Consider the following 18301-nt stretch of genomic DNA (forward strand, 5'->3'; position numbering starts at 1 on the left):
ATCCCACTAGCTGTCAAAGCCCAAAGGCCAATCAACAGAAAGAAGAAAAAAAAAATAGAGAGAAAATATGTGAATTGGTTATTCCCCACCACAGACACAATATGTAATAGTAATAAAAATAGCGTATTACAAATAAAATAAAACAGGTAATATACATATAGATATAGATATATACATACAACTCAAACACATATGTACACAGATACTCAAACACAGACACACAGAGGGAAAAGAAGAGTAAAAAAAAGAAATAACTTCAGAGAAAGAGTTCAAGAAGCAAATATGTGCATGAGTGTATGTATATATGTATATGGTTTTTTCAGCTTCAATACCCAATTAAATCGTTTTGTATATTCTTTTGCTACCTTTTATGATCTCCTGTAAATATAGCTTCTAATATATAAAGCAAGAAGCATGTTGTACTCTAATTATATTCTTTTCTCTATTCTCTTATCTTGCTGCAGTGTGAATGTCCGTTCATTACAATTACCCCTCTTTCTCTTCAGGCTAATATAAACCTCATTAGCGTTATTATATAGCGGAGAAGTGTACATTAGAAAGAAGAAAAAACAGAAGCACGAGTAGAAATACAATCGAAAAAAAAACAAGGGAAACAAAGGGCTGGCAACGCAGTCATATAATAATAATAATAATAATAATAATAATAAAGAATCATTATAATAAAAAAAAGGATTCTTTATTATTTTTTTTATTGGTTTGTTGGCAACGAAGTATGTATTTTGTAGCTTAGCAATAGCAGAAATACAAAACTTAATAATAGTGATAATACAGGGGAGATATGCCTCAAGAAAAAATGATAACTAAAGAAGAAGAAAAAGATAAATAAATAAATAAAAACTCTTCTCACTCCTTCTTATTTCAAATCTTTTTTGTTTTCGATTTCCTTCCATTTTTCATAATAATATTATCATTATCATTTCCACGTTTCTCTTCTTCGATAATGTTTTTTTTTTTTCAATCGCCCGGATCATTTACACAGTCACCAATACGTTAGATACATTGCATTTATCAGCACATGATATATATATATAATCTCATTTCCATCACTTATTACCTCTGACTGCATCTACTCATTTGAGTGTGCCCAATTCCATTCTCTTTCTTAATCTCTCTATCTCTAATCTTCTTCTTATTAATATTTCCAATTCCTCTTCAACACAGAAACAAGAGAAAAAACAAAAAGAAACGAAAACAAAAAATAGCTCTCATCCACCATTGAAGATCTAAACAACAACGAAAAAAAAAACGCTCACATTCCCTTTTGCTGTACTTGCACTTAACTCATGGTGAACTGAAACTTGATATTCGTCTATTATTGCGAAACCCCAGCGGGAGATCCCCTTCACGCCACACCGGATATCGCATGTACTCGCAGAAACTCACCGGATGCATATTCGGCACGGCCTGTTCACTCCACAGTGAATTAGGCGACGGCAATAATAATGGCTGGAGGTCCAACACCACCGAACGACTGGGTTGCTGCATCAGCGGTTGTAACAACTGCAGTGCGAGTTCCTGCATTTTACGCTCTAATTGATGTTTGCGCAGTAACTCCACAAATGTGGCACGCCTCAACTCCCACACCTCCACTTGACTGTCCATCGCCACAACACTCACCGACCAGGGATGACGCCGTACGCAGGTGTAGCCCACAATGCAGCCCTTTGGCACACGTGGGAGATGTGCAGAGGAGGATGGTGGTGTTAATAAGATATGATTAGATTGGGCATCTTGTGTTAACTTCGTTTCATCCCGCACAATCGCCGCCCCGCCTTGAATGAAGAGCAGCAGACGATTACACTCCTCCCCACGGTGAATGATGTACTCACCGGCCTCAAAGGAGAGAAGCGTCCAGCGGCGGGCACACTCTTCGTAAAAGTCGTTATCGGGTGAACAGAGACTCAATAGTGGAATCCTTCGCACTTTTGCTAAGAAATGCGGGGAAACGCCGTATGTACTGCCGTTCTTTCCGGTTTGCATTGCTAACGACATATCTCGTGCCGTCACACCATCTATTGTTTCACGACGAAGACCGACCGTCGTAATACTAACACGACGTTGAAACCATCGGGAAAGTTTTGCAGATCCTAGTAAAACAATACCAAGATTTTCTAGTGAAGAGGGTAAAAAGCGCATTCCCTCAAATTCCTTCTCTAATAATAAAGATGCTGACTTTGCTGCGGCATAAATAGTGGAACGTGCATCGGAGTCTTGTTTCATAAATTGAATAAGTACTGAAAATGGTAGTAAATACAAATCTACATTGGTTATGGCATAAACCGTATCACCTAGTGCTTCTCTAAAAATACACTGTCGTTCCCCAAATGTATGTCCATCAAGGAGTAAACTACGACTTTTAGGCTGCATTGGTGAACTCATATCAGCTACAAATGATTGATCCTGTTGAAGATGCACTAAACCACGTCTAATAAAAAATATATGCGCAGGAACACCAGGTTCACCAATTTGCATCCCCGCAGGACGTACTTGAGGAATAAGATAGTCCATGAGATGCAATAAGTTGGCATCGCTAAGACCAGAGAGAAGCGGACATAATCGCATACGACCCGTCGTCATTGGGGCAAACTGCGGAAGAAACTTCTCACGCAACTCCAGAGACCGCAGTAAAAATTCCTGTTGAACACGTTTTGGAAGTGTCTCCATAATAGCATAGTAAGAGGCTTTTGATATAGTGGCTGTTACAACATGCAGGGAATCGGCTACAAGGGAATCTATACACGGAAAAGCACCTATTGTGGAATATTCCCCAAACACAGCAGGTGCATGCAGTAATGGATCACTTACTATAAACTCACCCGCATTACTAGATGTACTACATCGACGTATACTTCCTGCAGCAGATGAGACACGACTTGTTTGTGACATCTCCTCTTGTTGTATTAAGGAATGAGTTGAGGTGGATGGACGCGAGTGTGTTTTACCGCCTGTTATCATTCCTTTACTTCTCGCTAGTAGGGATTGTTTTCGAACAGAACCTGTGAGTACAATCATTACACCACTGCAAGGTTCGCCATGATGCTGAATAAACTCTCTTTGTACAAATATGCGATAATCCGCAGATTTGAAAACTTCTCGTATAGCATCGTGTGCATGCGTCATATCCATACTCATATCCAAGGAATGTAAACATGTAGCCAAAGCAGAAATCTGCTCAAATGCAGCCACCATCTTCGTTTGTAACATTTCACGAGCATGTATGGCATCAATATTTCGTTTTCGGTGTTTACTCGCAATACGGCGTTGTATAATTGGATATAATAAACGTCTGAGCACAGCTATTGCGATGCCCCGTACTTCCTCAGCCACTTCCTGCGGAAATGAACGTAATTGTGCGGCTGTTGGGAGAAAGGGATGAACTCCCGCCGTATTCCGTACAAAAAGAGGTGGTCGTGTGTCCATAGCGTCTGATATTCGTGGCAGCTGAATGTAGTAAAATAACTAAATAAGAATAAAAAAGAATAAGAAAGAAAAATAGATATTCATGGTTCATTTATACATATATATATATATATATATATATATATATATAGAGAGAGAGAGAGAGAGAGAGAGAGAACAAGGGGGAAAAAGTAGAAATAAACCAAAAATATGTCTTCCCTTTTCATTTTTAGTAAAGAACTTCCAGTCAACTTAAACTATTCACTGTCTCATATATGATACCATAACTCTGTCCTTATTTTTACCATAACATCAGTCTTGGTCAATTTCATTTACAGACGCATATATCTTTTTTTGAAAAAGGTAAAAATATAGTCCATTGAGCCACACTATTGGGAATGATCTGTAAAAAAAAAAAACAAAAAAAAACTTTTCGTTATCCGATACTGTGAAGTGTAGCGTCTCCGTCATATGCAGTTCATTACGATACATTGTCCAAAAAAAGAAAAAAAACTCTCTTTGGTATATTTCACTGAGAGTATTTCTACTCCAATGGAGTAATTCATACGGCGTGTTGTGTTAAATCAAATTGTAATAGAAATAATGTGTGTTCTCAAAATGCAGCACACACAAAAGTCAGTCGATTCACATGCGGTATTTTGAAGAAATATCAGAAAGAAGAATTGAAATACTTTTCTCGCCGTATACAGGGGATCAATAAACGTAGGCGAAACTTTCAGAGTGATAGGTAATGATCGCGGCTCTTCTTGTGAGCCAATAAACAGGGAATTATCATCATTTTATGGTACATTTGAATGCCTCAGTGTGAGGTTAATTCGCCTGAGAAAAGAATCAGAAACTAAAAGAAATAAATAGAGAAGTAGATAGATAGATCGATAATACAAAAATAAATAAATAAAAACATACGTAACCCAAAAAAAGAAAAACGATGAAAAGGGTCACAAATAAGGGAAATATTACATTCAATTACCGAAAGACCAATGCAATGAAAAAAAAACGGAATATAAGAAAAATCCTCCAAATTTGGGAATAGTAGTATCCCGTTATGTAACTTACATGAAATGCGTATAAAACGTGAATAATAATAGTAATAATACAAGAAAAAGAAAAAAAAGTTCTAATAGAAATTTTACAAGTGAATTGGTTCTTCCCGTATTTTATTTGCTTTTTGTTTTTTTTTAATATTTTTTCCTCTGTGTGTGAGAGTTTGTCTGCTCATCAGACTACCACATCTGTAATAAAGAAGGAGTTGTGAGGTTCTTCCACCGCCGTATCACGATCATCATACAACCTGGGTTCAAGCTTTTGTTGAGATCTACATACTACACTTTTCTGGAACTGCTCATTCCGCTCGCGTATAGATGCTCGGATAGATTCAATCCGTTTGGTAAGCGTGCGCGTTCGTATCTCGGCGTGTCGTTTTTTCTCTTGCATTTGTTTTTCCTTTTCCCGCAGATTCGCAATAGTCCGCTCGAGTTGTCTACGCTGCAAGAGTTGCCGATGTTGTTTTTCCTGCATTCTTTCTCTTGATGATGATGATGATTTAACTCGCATGCGTCCACCGTGGGATGCTGAGGATAACTGTGATGCATTCTCCAAAGTCGCCGTACGAATGGCCTCTTTAAGAGCAGATCGTTCCCGTTGAAGTGCACTACGCCGATCCAGCAGACGAGTGATGGAAACGAGTTCATCCGTGTCTGCAGTGAAGGCGGTTGGGGGTGTTGGTTCCTTTTCAAAGAGATCTTCATGCTCTAATGAAGGAGAAAGATGTCTCGATCGTTCTCTTGCATTTTGGGCCAGTCGTTCTAACTCTTTACATTTTCGTTCTTCTCTGAGGACATAGCCTTGAAGTCGTTTGAATGAACGAAGTTGGCCTCGCATTGTCCATTCTTGCGACTTTAATGCATCTAGAGCCGTACTCGTTTTCTTTATTTGTGCCTGGAGATCGTTGAGTTTTTTAGCCGCAATTTCACGTCTCTCCATAACATTCCTTTCAATACCACAAAGAGTCTCCCATTTTAATAAATCGGTTTGTTGATTCGCCTCCGTCATTGTCATCTCTTCGCCAAAGCCCTCCCGAGAAGAGGAACAAGGACCACTACTATACTGCCGCATCTCACTTCTGGGTGAAACGGAAATACCACTACCACTACCAACATCATACTCATCCTCATCCCTGTCAAAACTAGAATCCGGTCGCTGATACAAATATGCAGGATGGGTCACAATAGAAGATATAGGAGTACTACTGCTGTTTGTAGTAGCAACATTTCCTCCACTAGTACATCGTTTTACTTCAGGCAACAAGACGGCTTTTCCACTGCAAGGAGGAGAAACCCTAGCAAGAGAGTTAAAAAATTCTCTCCCTGCGGATGATGAGACGCGTGATAATGTTGGTTGATGTGGCTGCCGTGTAGTTCCTAATGTACTCACACTCTCACCTTCTGCGGATTGAATGCAGAGTGGAGGACGTCCGGCGGCTGAACAAATTCGATCGGATTCCTGCGGCAATCGACTCCGTCGTGCTCGTTCTGTCTCTGGACGTGGAGGATGTGGTGGTTTGTTGCCGTTACTCCTACTATGATTCCTGTGATGATTATGATGATGACTATTACTATTACCATTATCATTATTACTGCTGCTGCTGACGTTATTGTTGTTGTCGTTATTGTTGTAATGTTGATAATGATTTTGTGGGTGCCGTTGTTTTTGTTGGGATTTGCCTGTGGCTGTTGAGCAGCGTGTGGGCAATACGGGTGCGAAGTACGGTGAGAGTCGCAGCAGCACGAGACGCCGATCCACACGTCCATTGTTCGACTGCGATGGCGGAGGGGACGGCGGGCTCCATCCATACCGCCGTGGATTGGAGTGAATATCTTGATGTGAATTGGAATTACAACTATAATGCGAATGGAAATTAGAGTGGGAATCCGAGTGGAAATGGGGGCGGGAGTGGAGATCGAGCAGATCCCGCCACTCATTTTCTACGGTCCAACCAGAGAGCAGATCTTCCATCATGGCACGCATGATCAACCCACACGTTTATTGGCAAATTATTACTGTAATTGTCCTTTCCTTGTCGTTGTTCTTCTTTTCTTTTTTTTCTTTTCTTTAACTGTTTTGTTACTGCTGATCGCCGTTGTACAGACTATTTGTTACTTGCTCTTGTTATTATTAAGAGGATGGAGACGAACGCTATTGGTTACGGCAGCAGATCCCCCTATTTACTCTGTTGATCTCACTAATGCTGCAATTGGAATCTGCAGGAGGGAAAAGGAGAAAGAGAGAGCCTTCACACACATACACACAGAGAAGTGGAAAGAAAAAGAAAAAAATAAAGATAACAGAGAAATTTAACTAAAATCCTATATATATATATATATATTTTTTTTTTTTATTTATTTATATTTAGTGGTAAGGCAAAGGACGATTCCGTTTCTCATGCAATGAACTAAATAAATACACAACAAACTGTTTCATCACAGCTTATTCTTCTCTTTCTCAAGCGAAAAAGGCATCCGTTCAAATACCAAAGTGAGCAAAATGAATGCGTCCATTAAAGTAAAATAAGTAACTTTAAATAAATGGGAATTAAATAATAATAATAATAATAATAATAATAATAATTCCACTTTTCATCAGAGTTTCTTTTCCATTGTCCTTCATTTTACTTTTGGTAGAATCCACACTACCACACAAAAACACAAACATATACGTCTTCATCTGTCCTGTACATCTAACAAGAAAAACAAAACCGAAAAAAAATGACTAGCAAATATTTTTCTTCTTATTTTGTTTGCTTTCTCCATTCCAAAGCAAACAAAAAGAATAAAATAAACACACATGCACTAACACATAAAAAAGGAGAAACACAAAGGAAAAAGAAAAGAAAAACATGTTCCATTTCTTCTTCTTCGTTCAAGAAGATTCACTCTTCGTCGCCCTTTCAGATTCACAACTCCCCGTATTTCCCCCGGAGTGATCACTGGTTTCACATTCCACTTTACATTTTCCCAAATTTCCCATCACCACAAGACCCTCCGTTTTCAGTCGAGTGCGAATACGATTAAATGCCTCTAACATCTCCACATTCTGATTCTTAACGTGTCTCATGAGAATTTCCATCCGCTCGATATCGCGATCCAACACCTCAATCTCCGCCTTTACCCGCTCTGCCCGCGCACTTGAACTACGTCCCTCTTCTCCCTCTACGACATCCTCATCTCCCAATACACTGGGCATGACCACTTTTGTTTGCAGGACTTCTTCGTAAATGGCAATTTCTTCCTCGAGTAATTTCATCGCACGTGGCATTTCATTTCCTGGTGGTAGTTGTTCTGTGAGAAAGTCCAGTTCTTCGTGGTAGACTTCGAATCGGTAAGCTACGCGAATATCGGAGACCCGACTCTTTCGAACGTCATTACCAAGTGTAGAGTTTAGATAATACAACTTACCCAGTGCGTTTTCTTTCCATGTGGATGGGAAACCACTTTGCAGAACGCTATTACGTGCAATTTCGGAAAGGTCATTAAACTCAAACTGCCAAAGTTTAGCCGCGATGGAGTACTCCTCAATAAGTGGTTCACGTGTAAAATGAAAGTAAAGTGGTTCATTTGTAGCAAGACTAACATTAAGACCACGACGAAAGAATAGTGGAAAAGGATTAGACAAATACGCCGAAGACTCTGCTGTATTACTTAACGGAGACATGGCCACACCAACCTGTGTTATATAATACATATATTCCAAAACTGGATTTTGACTAAGCCGTACTCCATGACTTATACTATCCGCAAGAAGAAAACCACCAATAAGGTGTTCCACACTGCCCAACTCCCCACATTGTGGTCGAAAGGTAAATGTTCCAAGACCACGAGATGCTCGAAACTCATTTAGTGTGGCGATATTTGCCCAAAAGTAATAAAGATACATATTATATGGTGGATTGAGATCGCTATCCCAATCATGCGGGTATGTGGCACTAAGAGGAAGATCAATCTTTGATTCATCATCTACAGAGTCAAAACCCGATATATGGGCAAGAAAGTAATGAAATTTAGTATCCTTTGCGGGATGTAGACTTATTTCCCATAAGGGTTGAAAAATATTATCAAGATATTCTCCAAAATTTCGTACCATTCCCTTTTGACGAAGACGTCTATATTGACGTGGTATACATACCATCCATCGATTTTGTGAACGTGCCATACCATAGCGATCAAACCAGTGTGCTAATTTATACCATTCTTCCATTGATCCTCCACTGATTAAAAGACGATTTTCAGAAAATGTAAAGGCGTCTTCCAGATATAAATCTAACGTAATCTTTGTTAATTCTGCAAAATAACGTCCCTTCATAAAGTTATCTACCGCAAGAAAGGTTGTGCGTATATGCTTATTAGAGTTTACAAGGTGATTTAATTCATCCACTGTAATACGTGTAGCATTAATCATATATCGTTCTAACAATTGTCGCAAATTAACGGGTTGATTATCTTCCTCAAACACCACATCATGTCCATGATGAAGGGCTTTTTCAACAAAAAACTCTAACAATGTTCGAGCATTCATCCCAGCCGCCGTATGTACATTTGTATCCACCTTATGAGCTGTGAAAAAATCTCGGTTATTCCACTCCTTTTCCTCCTTTGCGCCTGCCTCTTTGTTAATACTTAAAGAAAGATGTAATAAAAACTTTCGCTCAAGTAGTTTCAGTCGTTGATCTGCGAGATGTCGAAGTTTACTATTTCCCATAGCCGCCTCACGTACGGTGCTGACATCTTTAATAAACTCTTCCACAGGAGGAACAAAACTTGGCCATGGTGGGGATTTACCCTTACGTGAGAAGAGAAAAACACCGTAATAACTATTATACTCCCAAATACTTTCATCAAAGTTAGAGTTATTAAACACATCCTCCACTTGTACATCTACATCTAAAGCACGTGCGTTTACATACTTCTTACGAAGTGAAATAACATTTGCAAGGAGTTGTACCGCATCTGATATAGGCATTTGATCTGGTCCCCCAATAACATCAATTCTAGGATAAACAACACGCCAATCCGTGCGATTTACTCGTTTTGAATTTCGTAATTGCTGTACATTATCCATAACCTTTCGTGTTAAAGAGGATGGAACCATGCAAAGTGTTATGGGATCTTCTCCCTTTTTAGCTATCTGTGATAAGACTAGATTTAGCACCATCTCTTCATGAAGTAAACATTCATGAAAAAATTCTAGACGATAGTCACAAACACCAGAACGCCTAATATCATTTCCCTTACATTCACTCATTTGAAAATCTTTACCCAACCATTTTTGTTTCATCTCTATAGGAAAGTTACTATTAAGGACACTGTTACGTGCAAGTACATTTAAATCTATTAGAGTAAGTGAACGTAATTTCATTAAGGTAGCGTATTCTTCAACACATGGATTATTAAAATGATGAAAATACAAAGGATCAGATGTAGTAATAGATACTCGAAGACCTTGAGTAAAGTAACGTATAATTGGATGATCAAAGTAAGGCATAACGAGAACGTTATCACGTAATGGAGACATTACTACACCTATACGGCAATACATAAAAAGATACTGCATAATCCAACTCTTTTCTAGTGATCTCACATGATATACCACATCACCTAGTAAGAAACTTGAAACTAATTGATCATATGCTGGGGCTGACTCAAATACTGAAGGACAAAAATTGATAGTATTAAGTCCATAACGTACACGAAGGGCATTAAGTGTAGCCAAATTTGCCCAAATATAATAAAAGAAGTAACAATCACTTACCCCTTCTTCATAATTTGTTTCATCAGGACTCATCGTTTCAAACATTAAATTTTGAGAACGTGTCACATGTTCTGTGTTGATACTTATAGAACCTGTTTTATTCAATAATGCCGCTACATCTCCCCATTCTGTACTAGTTGGAAACAATGTGGCCATCAACATGGGATAAAAAATATTACGTAACTGATCTCCAAACGTCTTACATGTAACAGGCTGTTCATTGGGACCACGAGGGGGTGCAGAACGTTGAATACAAATAGTCCACATGTTAAGTGAAAAGGAATTAAATCCTTGTCGTCGCACCCAAGCCGCTAATCGTTTTAATTCCTCTGCGTTTTGACCATACAAAGGGAGTTGCATCTCTGTTGCCACAATTTGACGTTCTTTAAATTCCCGCTTCTCTAATTCTGGACGAATGAGGGCGCCAAACAAATCCCCATCCTTTGGTCCATTTGTAGATAAAACAGCTAAAAGAAGATCTGTGCCAAATTTACCTGCAGGATTAATGTTTGCATCAAGTACATCATATGGTTGAAATTTATTGCGGTAAAGTGGTGGATGTAATCCCAGCCCCTGTACCGTCATATCCCGCGGGTCTGAAACACCATGACTTTGCAGATAATCCATTAACTGCACGGCCTTTCCGTCTTCATTGATAAAGAGTGGTGTTCGTGGCTGTTCTACTGCAGTTGATACAATAAACTCAAAGAAGGTTTGCGCCGTTATGGATGTTTGCAGTCGCACAGCATTATCCACACGAGTGGCCGGAGCAATTTCTCCCACACCGCGTATTTGCCGTATAATGTTCATCTCCGTTTCGGAGTTAAGAAGAAAGTAAAGATGTGACTTCTCCGCCATTGTAGTGAGACGTGTCCTAGCGGTGGAGAGACATGGACCAGACTCAATCGCATTAAACACAGACTTCATATCCCGCACATATCGCTCCCATGGAATAACACGTGTATTCATACCAGAGAAACTGTATACACCGTTCTCAAAGGTGAGGGGAGCACCTTCGGTGGAGCGTTGGTATAAAAATATGTATTCAATCTCTTCCGGGTTAATTGGGGTCTCGGCTTCTCCCTTATCGCATTTCTTGTATGCCTGTCGAGCTTGAATAATATTTGCAATCAACTCCGCACATTTGGCAAAGTCTCTATCACCGGCGTCACCATCTATCATAACACGGTGGAACGCATTACCCGTGTTACTGTATCCACCGGAAACCTTTCTGGTATTACTAGTAGTAGAATTAGTGTTACTATTATTATTATTATTATTAGTGGTGGTGGTGGCGGTGTTGTGGCTGAGAGTAGTATTATTAGTATTATTGGTATTGTGCTTGGAATAGGCACTGTAATTGCCATGTGTGACACTTCTACCGGCTTGGTGTGCACGTGATAGTTGTTGAGATATGATATCATCCATGACTTCTCCACTAGTATTCAGAGGATTATCATGGCCGTTTGTGGCCCTGGAATAACCACCGCCTATTGTTTCTTTGCTCATATTCCTATTCTACTTCGTTGTGGAGAACAGTAATTCTAGTGTAGATTATCCACACACATACACACACACACACACCAAGTGAAAGAGGGAGAGAGAGAGAACAGAAAACAGAACAAAGAGGAAGAAGCTTCCAAAGTATAAAGGAACGGAATACATTAATGTTCCTAGATGAAGATGAACCAAGAATAATAATAATAATAATAATAATAATAATAATAATAACAAATAAATGAACCAAATAACGTACAGTGTGGGAAGTACATTGAACTATGCAAATAGAATAATAACAATAATAATAAAAAAAGAAAAAGAAAAACAACAAGCAAAAGTTGATGAAGACACTATTGATTCTTCTTTTCATCCACTGTTGTCTCATGTTGAAGCTTTACACCCTGACGTTTTCTGCGATGGGCGGTGACGGTTAATCGCACGCCCAGTATTCCCATTCCCAACACCGGCAGTAAAATAGATACATGATTCACCAACGCCTGATCCCATGGAATGTACAATTGCGGCAACAGCAACGGGTGAAACTGCAGATCATCCGCGGCCCGTGCAAACTGTGCAAACATGCGGGCGTCAATCAATCGCTGCAGTCGCCGCACTGTTCCCCGCACACCGTACGGCGCCGGCATCTCGGGATGTTCATTCACCGACAACTGCAATTGCCGCAGTGCCCGCAGCCCGTACTGACAGCCCCGCACCTGACGGCCCGTTATCCACTGCTGGACGATATTGAGATCGCGAAAACTGCGGAGATTCATCCAGTGGGACATCAGCGTCGCAATAGCGGCGGTTATTTCCCGCTGCCGCCACGCTATTGTGGTGTTCGCCGGTACTAGACAGTATGACTGACGATCCTCAAAGGCGAAACACCGCACCGTCGCTAAATCGGTGGTTTCTAATTGTGAAAGAAAGAAAGAAACACCATGCATCTTTAGTTCCTCACGTAGATCTAATGCGTAGGCGTGTTTGGCAACACCTAATCCAAGTTGTTGAGTGGCTGCCGCTACCGCTAATGCATCCTCGTCCTCCACTCTATTATTACTATTACTATTACGACTGGGATGAGAACTCATGCTATTTCTATTATGATTCTTGCTTTTGCTATCGTCAACATGGCCGGCTTTGTGTGAGTTATGTGGAAATGACGCCACACGCACAATACGTTGAATAAACTTTACCCCATGATTCATATTATTATTATTGTTTTTATTATTATTATTATTATTACCAGCACCAGCCGCCGCAAGTCCATCCTCCACTGTCTTCTCAATACGATCTAATGCATCATGCACCGGTAATGCCCACGTTTCATTCTCCACCCACACAGAAATACCAAACTGTGTTTCCACAGGATGTAATAAAAGTGTCTCCGGTACTTCTTGCTCAAATGCAGTTCCAAGGGAACGGCACTGCGATTCCATTGATTCCATCAGTTCTGGAAGTGATAAGTCTGTGCGGTCATTACACAGTGCCCTGTAGTGTACACCAAGTGTGATGAGAAAGAGGGCAAAGCACAGTAAAGCCCAGGGAATATCCACACTAAGACGCCAATCATCATTACATTTGGGTTTTGGCTCAATCTTTTTGTCCACTTCTCCTTTTACACATTCTCCTTCCATTTTATGTGATCTTTTTTTCCCCCTTTTGATAATTGCCAGTATATTAAAATCACTCTTGATCGTTTTTATTATTGCCAAAGAGAGTAAAGAGAGGAAACAATATAAAAAGAATCTCACTCATACATTCATAACATTGAAAAGAAAAAACATCATATTCTCTATTTTTAACCCAACACAAATATAAATCTCTATCCATTACAAATGGATGAATCGTTTTTTGCTTTTGCTTTTGTCACACTTATTTTTTTTTCTTTACTCCTAATTCGTTCTTTTTAGTAGCGATATAGAAAGCGAAAAAAAAAAACAATCACTTATTTTTTCTCGATAATAATGGGGCATGGTGACTATTGTAATAAATACAGTTATTAACAACAAGGAGAATATCACCAACTCGTCGGGATTCCCTTTTCTTTCTTGGTTCCAGCCACGAGCATACAATCAATACAGTAGAGAAATAATTTTTCTCTTTTTAAAAAAAGGGACATGCATACAAACACAGGCTTAGACACACTCAGAAAAATAAAAACAAAAAAACAAATAAATAAATAAATACAAAACCCTACAAGAAAGAAAGGAAAACAAAACAATACACGAACCATCTTTTCCTGAGACATTTATACAATGGAATTGGTGAATAAATATTTTCTCTTGTTGTTGTTGTTGTTTTGGTTTTCGTTGTTTCATCACCTTTACTTCTTCACGTGTGAGTATATAGATATATATATATATATATATATATATATATATAAACTAGAAATAATTCATGAACAGCCGAGAAATCTCTGGTTGACAAATAATAATAAAAATAATTCGATAATCAGATAGTACAACAGGAATAGGAAAGTAGCCTTTTTCTTTTTAATCATATTGAATTCCTCCATGATATACAAATACAATACAGAGAGATTAAAAAAAAAATAGAGAAAGAAAGGGGTATACACGTATTCGTACTTTATGAGAGGGATTTTTCCTCTTCCACTGTCTCTGTCCACTCAGAGAGCACATCCTGGACCTCAGAAGAGAGTGCCACGATGTATTTATCATCCTCCACTCTTGTTTCCGGACCGAACTCCTTTACGTTCATCAGCATCTCTGTATTGTTGTCATTGTTATTCCTCCCACCGCTGCTTATAATTTGGGAGCGAAGCAAATGACGGACATCCGATTCCTGTTCTTGCTCGTGTGCTTGTCGTCTTGGGTAAACTCGCCGTTGCGAAGTATTATTACTACTATTACTGAATCCACCAGCAGGAAGAGTAGGAGTATTATTACTATTTTTAGTAGTAGTAGTAGTAGTATTGGTATTAGTATTATTGCCTTGTTCTTTTCTATTCCCCACTCTGAGAAGATGTCCTCCTTGTAGTAATTCACGCGGTAGAGGTGGTGGAGGTGTAAAGATAACATTTCCATATCCCTTTTGCGTTGCAATAGAAATACTATTGCGTGATATGGATGGACGAAATGTACATTGTGAAGTTTCCTCAGAATGCAGCTCTCGTTTAAGAGCTGCTAGACGTTCCAATCGCTCCAATTCCTTCCGCTGTAAGTGTGAACCAAAAATATTCGCGTTAAAATGTTTATTCCCTTTCTTTTCTTGAGGTTCTTCCACCTGTTCAGCTGGTTTCCTATTTCGATCCGGTAATTCACCTCTTGCACGAGCTATAGCACGTTCCATGATGATTTTACTGTTTTTTGGATTGGTTGAGGGTTTAAAGGAAAAATCTTCTTGATTGTTTATCGCCTCCATCACACGAAGTTCATGGCGACGAGGATATTCTTCACTTTTCTTGTAAAGAGCTTCAAAAACGCTACTATTACCGCTACTTCTGCCAGTACGATTACTTTGAAAGGAATTATTGTAACTTTCACAATCAAGTAAGTGTTGATGATTATTGTTTTTACTATTGCTTCTGCTGTTAATGCCATTATTCTTATTATTATTATTATTATTATTATTATTATTATTATTATAGTAGTAAACCTTCGACCTAGGAAATTACTATAGGATGGATTGTGCAACAGGGTTGTTTACTTTTTCCCCCTTTCTGCTTTCTTTTTACTGTTTGGCATACGATGCCTAAAAATATCAAGTCAAGTAAACAAAGAAAAAACGATTCTTGTCAAAACAAAAAAAGCATAAAGAACTTTGGTTTCATTTGCGTTTACAAATGTGTACAACAAACACAAGAAGAAAAAAAAAGAAAAAAAAGGAAGGGGCGAAGAAGTAACTTATCACAATTATTCCTGTTTTGATTTATTGGCACAAAGTAATCAAATAGGAAAAAGGGCTATTAACAAAAAAAAATAGACTTCAAGAGAGAGAAGGCAACAGTTAAAAAAAAAACTCAGGCTATGAAATGTATCGGTCGTGTTGTATGTGTGCTTATACAACTGTCATGTCCCTTCATCTTTTTCTTTTAATCGGCTTGTATGATCATAGAGTTACTTCTTTTTTACCCTTATCGTTGTCGCCCTTGTCTTCTTTTTTTTATTTTTTTCACTCACTCTCTCTTTTTTTCTTAATCGTTTTACTTGGCGTACGGCACAGATCGCAGTGGCCTCTTCGCAGTGGGTCGGGGTATCATTCCCTTACGTTGTGAGGCATCATGAATAGCAGCAGCGGCATTTGGATCATTATCAGCAGTTGAAGCACGCCAGAATGCCACTATGTTATCTTCACCGCCTGTGATGAAACAGTCATCAATGCTGAGGGCTACCCGACAAATTTCTGTATGCAGTTGTGGAAGCGGTACGACGCGTGTTGGGTTATAGGCGTTAACAATGCTAATAGGACCGGGATTTCCCTCCTCATCACGTGATCCCCACACATGATAGAGCTCTCCACCGAGTATGCATGTGTCTACGAGATAGGCAGCTGGATCAGGCCTCGCATGTCGCACCACGTCGCCATTTTCAAGGTCAAGGGGTGCGATGTATGCATTTTCGCATGATCCTACAATACTAAGAAGACCTAGTGGTGTATGTGTGTTCATTTTCGTCACCACCTCCCCACAGGCGACGGCGTGGATAAGTATATCCGCATCTGGCACCCGTGGATCGGCGTGAATAAAGTTGATCATCTGATCCTCCCCTGCCGAGCAGTACACCTCATCACTGAGAAACCGCACGCGTGTGATCTCATCCATGTGCATGCGTGGAATGCAGTGTGTGCTGCACCACGTGCGTGTGTCTACAAAGTGCACATCCCCGCCCACGGCGATGGCCACACTGCGACCACTCGGCGCAATCGCAACGCTGCCGCCCGGCGCGCCGGAAGTGGTGAACTCGTCAAGGAAGACGACCGGCCGCCGCTCGCGGGTGTCGGCGACGAGAACGCCGGCGTCGGCCTGCGCGGCGAGGAGAAGTGAAGGCGCCGCCGCCCCCCCGGCCGTCACGTCCCGCAGGGGCGCCGTGAAGTGGCCGGCGAGGGCCCACAGCGGGGCGGCGGTGGCGGCGTCGAAGAGGCGCAGGGAGTCGTCCGCGGCGGAGACGCAAACCGCCGCCCCGCCGCTGAGGACGCAGCCGTCGAGAACATACGCGCCGGGGGCGGGCGACACAGACGCCGTGCCGTGCAGCCGCATTCCACTGAAGTCCATCAACGATGAGAGACTGTGCGTGGTGTGGGGATGGGGGGAAGAGAGAGAGTAGAAGAGAGAATAGAAGAGAGGGTTTGGCACATATTTGATTATAGGCAAATGGAGACTATGTTGATAAGGGGGAAGCAGAAGATATATAATGTGGTACAGGCACGTCATACAAAGTAGAAATGCTCCGTGGAGAAAAAGAAGAGGAAAAATCACTCGGACACAGGAACACATACTATATAATAAAAACAGAGAGCAATAATGCAAAAAAAAAAAATAAATAAATAAATTCAAATATATATATATATATATATATATATATATATATATATATATATATATATAAGAAAATTAATCCTTCAAGGGATTTTTAAACTCTTGGAAAAGTCAGTCACTGGTCCTTATTGCACTCATGCCATATCAACCTCCGAAAAATATATATTACTAAGTATGCACACACACGTAAAAATAGATATATAAATATGCCTAAACTTGTAGAATTCTCTTCACTACTACACCTATACCCAGTCCCACAGAATCCCAAACATACCCAGAAAAAACAAATAAACAAATAATAAGCCCAATTCCCGATTCTCGAACCCTGTGACTAATTCATTACACAAAAAAGGGATACACGCATTCTTTCAGACAGAGAAATAAATGTATCCTCTTTTTAACTTCTACATGTTAAACTCTATTAGACACGACTGAAATAGTGCTAACTTTGTTTGGCAGAAATCAACGTTGTTGTCGTGTAGTTCCAAACACTCATGTACTTGACGGCTAAACTGCTTGCAAGGATGCAGAGCACCTTTCGAGAGTAACGGTTCTGGCTCGTTAGCACCAAAGAAAGGCGTCAACCAGGATCGTTTGAACTCTTTAAACGCTACACCTTTTTTTGAATCTCCAATATTCGTCGCATGCGTTCGGGCACGAAAATGCCTTTCTGAACCATCAGCGTTATCACCACCCACGCTTACTGCTGTTGCTGCAGTTGTTGCTGGATCACTAGATGCCATGTGATACAAAACGTATAATCACAGGTATAAATAAATGCTATAGTAGCCAGAAAAGAGAATGTGTGGGTGTCACCTCTCAAAATATATAGCTCCTCTATATCTATAGTCTATAGAACAATAGCAAGAAAAAAAAAAATGCAGTAAATAAAAAAAAGGAAACCCGAACAAAGAGAAAAAAAAATCACGTTCATTAACTACAGGAGTCTGGGTAAAAAGTGAAAGAAAGAAAAACCTTAATCACATGTATAAAATCATTCTGAATGACATATAACGTATGCGATATCAAAAAAAAAAAAAAAACATTCCAAAGAATAAAAAT

General features: G+C 39.8%; 7 protein-coding genes across 7 annotated transcripts; all 7 read right to left on the reverse strand.

Moving 5' to 3' along the window:
- Positions 1 to 1302: 1302 nt before the first annotated feature.
- On the reverse strand, positions 1303 to 3441 carry LSM04_003096 (Cyclic nucleotide-binding domain; the record flags this gene model as incomplete). Its single annotated transcript, XM_067332434.1, has 1 exon — positions 1303 to 3441. One exon carries the CDS (start codon positions 3439 to 3441, stop codon positions 1303 to 1305), a length of 2139 nt encoding a protein of 712 aa, XP_067186826.1.
- A 1218-nt stretch (positions 3442 to 4659) lies between these two features.
- Positions 4660 to 6468, reverse strand: LSM04_007762 (uncharacterized protein; the record flags this gene model as incomplete). The annotated part of the gene is made up of 1 exon (XM_067332435.1): positions 4660 to 6468. The coding sequence occupies one exon, from the start codon at positions 6466 to 6468 to the stop codon at positions 4660 to 4662; it is 1809 nt and encodes a 602-aa protein (XP_067187037.1).
- An 891-nt stretch (positions 6469 to 7359) lies between these two features.
- Positions 7360 to 11754, reverse strand: LSM04_002418 (Adenosine/AMP deaminase domain; the record flags this gene model as incomplete). The annotated part of the gene is made up of 1 exon (XM_067332436.1): positions 7360 to 11754. One exon carries the CDS (start codon positions 11752 to 11754, stop codon positions 7360 to 7362), a length of 4395 nt encoding a protein of 1464 aa, XP_067186807.1.
- Positions 11755 to 12095: 341 nt separating this feature from the next.
- Positions 12096 to 13379, reverse strand: LSM04_002077 (uncharacterized protein; the record flags this gene model as incomplete). The annotated part of the gene is made up of 1 exon (XM_067332437.1): positions 12096 to 13379. One exon carries the CDS (start codon positions 13377 to 13379, stop codon positions 12096 to 12098), a length of 1284 nt encoding a protein of 427 aa, XP_067186790.1.
- Positions 13380 to 14331: 952 nt separating this feature from the next.
- LSM04_002686 (uncharacterized protein) lies at positions 14332 to 15126 on the reverse strand (the record flags this gene model as incomplete). The annotated part of the gene is made up of 1 exon (XM_067332438.1): positions 14332 to 15126. The coding sequence occupies one exon, from the start codon at positions 15124 to 15126 to the stop codon at positions 14332 to 14334; it is 795 nt and encodes a 264-aa protein (XP_067186816.1).
- Positions 15127 to 15907: 781 nt separating this feature from the next.
- Positions 15908 to 16975, reverse strand: LSM04_009049 (uncharacterized protein; the record flags this gene model as incomplete). Its single annotated transcript, XM_067332439.1, has 1 exon — positions 15908 to 16975. One exon carries the CDS (start codon positions 16973 to 16975, stop codon positions 15908 to 15910), a length of 1068 nt encoding a protein of 355 aa, XP_067187096.1.
- Positions 16976 to 17643: 668 nt separating this feature from the next.
- On the reverse strand, positions 17644 to 17982 carry LSM04_003991 (uncharacterized protein; the record flags this gene model as incomplete). Its single annotated transcript, XM_067332440.1, has 1 exon — positions 17644 to 17982. The coding sequence occupies one exon, from the start codon at positions 17980 to 17982 to the stop codon at positions 17644 to 17646; it is 339 nt and encodes a 112-aa protein (XP_067186861.1).
- Positions 17983 to 18301: the final 319 nt, after the last annotated feature.

Source organism: Trypanosoma melophagium, assembly GCF_022059095.1.
Source record: "Trypanosoma melophagium isolate St. Kilda chromosome Unknown ctg6segment0, whole genome shotgun sequence".
NCBI lineage: Eukaryota > Euglenozoa > Kinetoplastea > Trypanosomatida > Trypanosomatidae > Trypanosoma > Trypanosoma melophagium.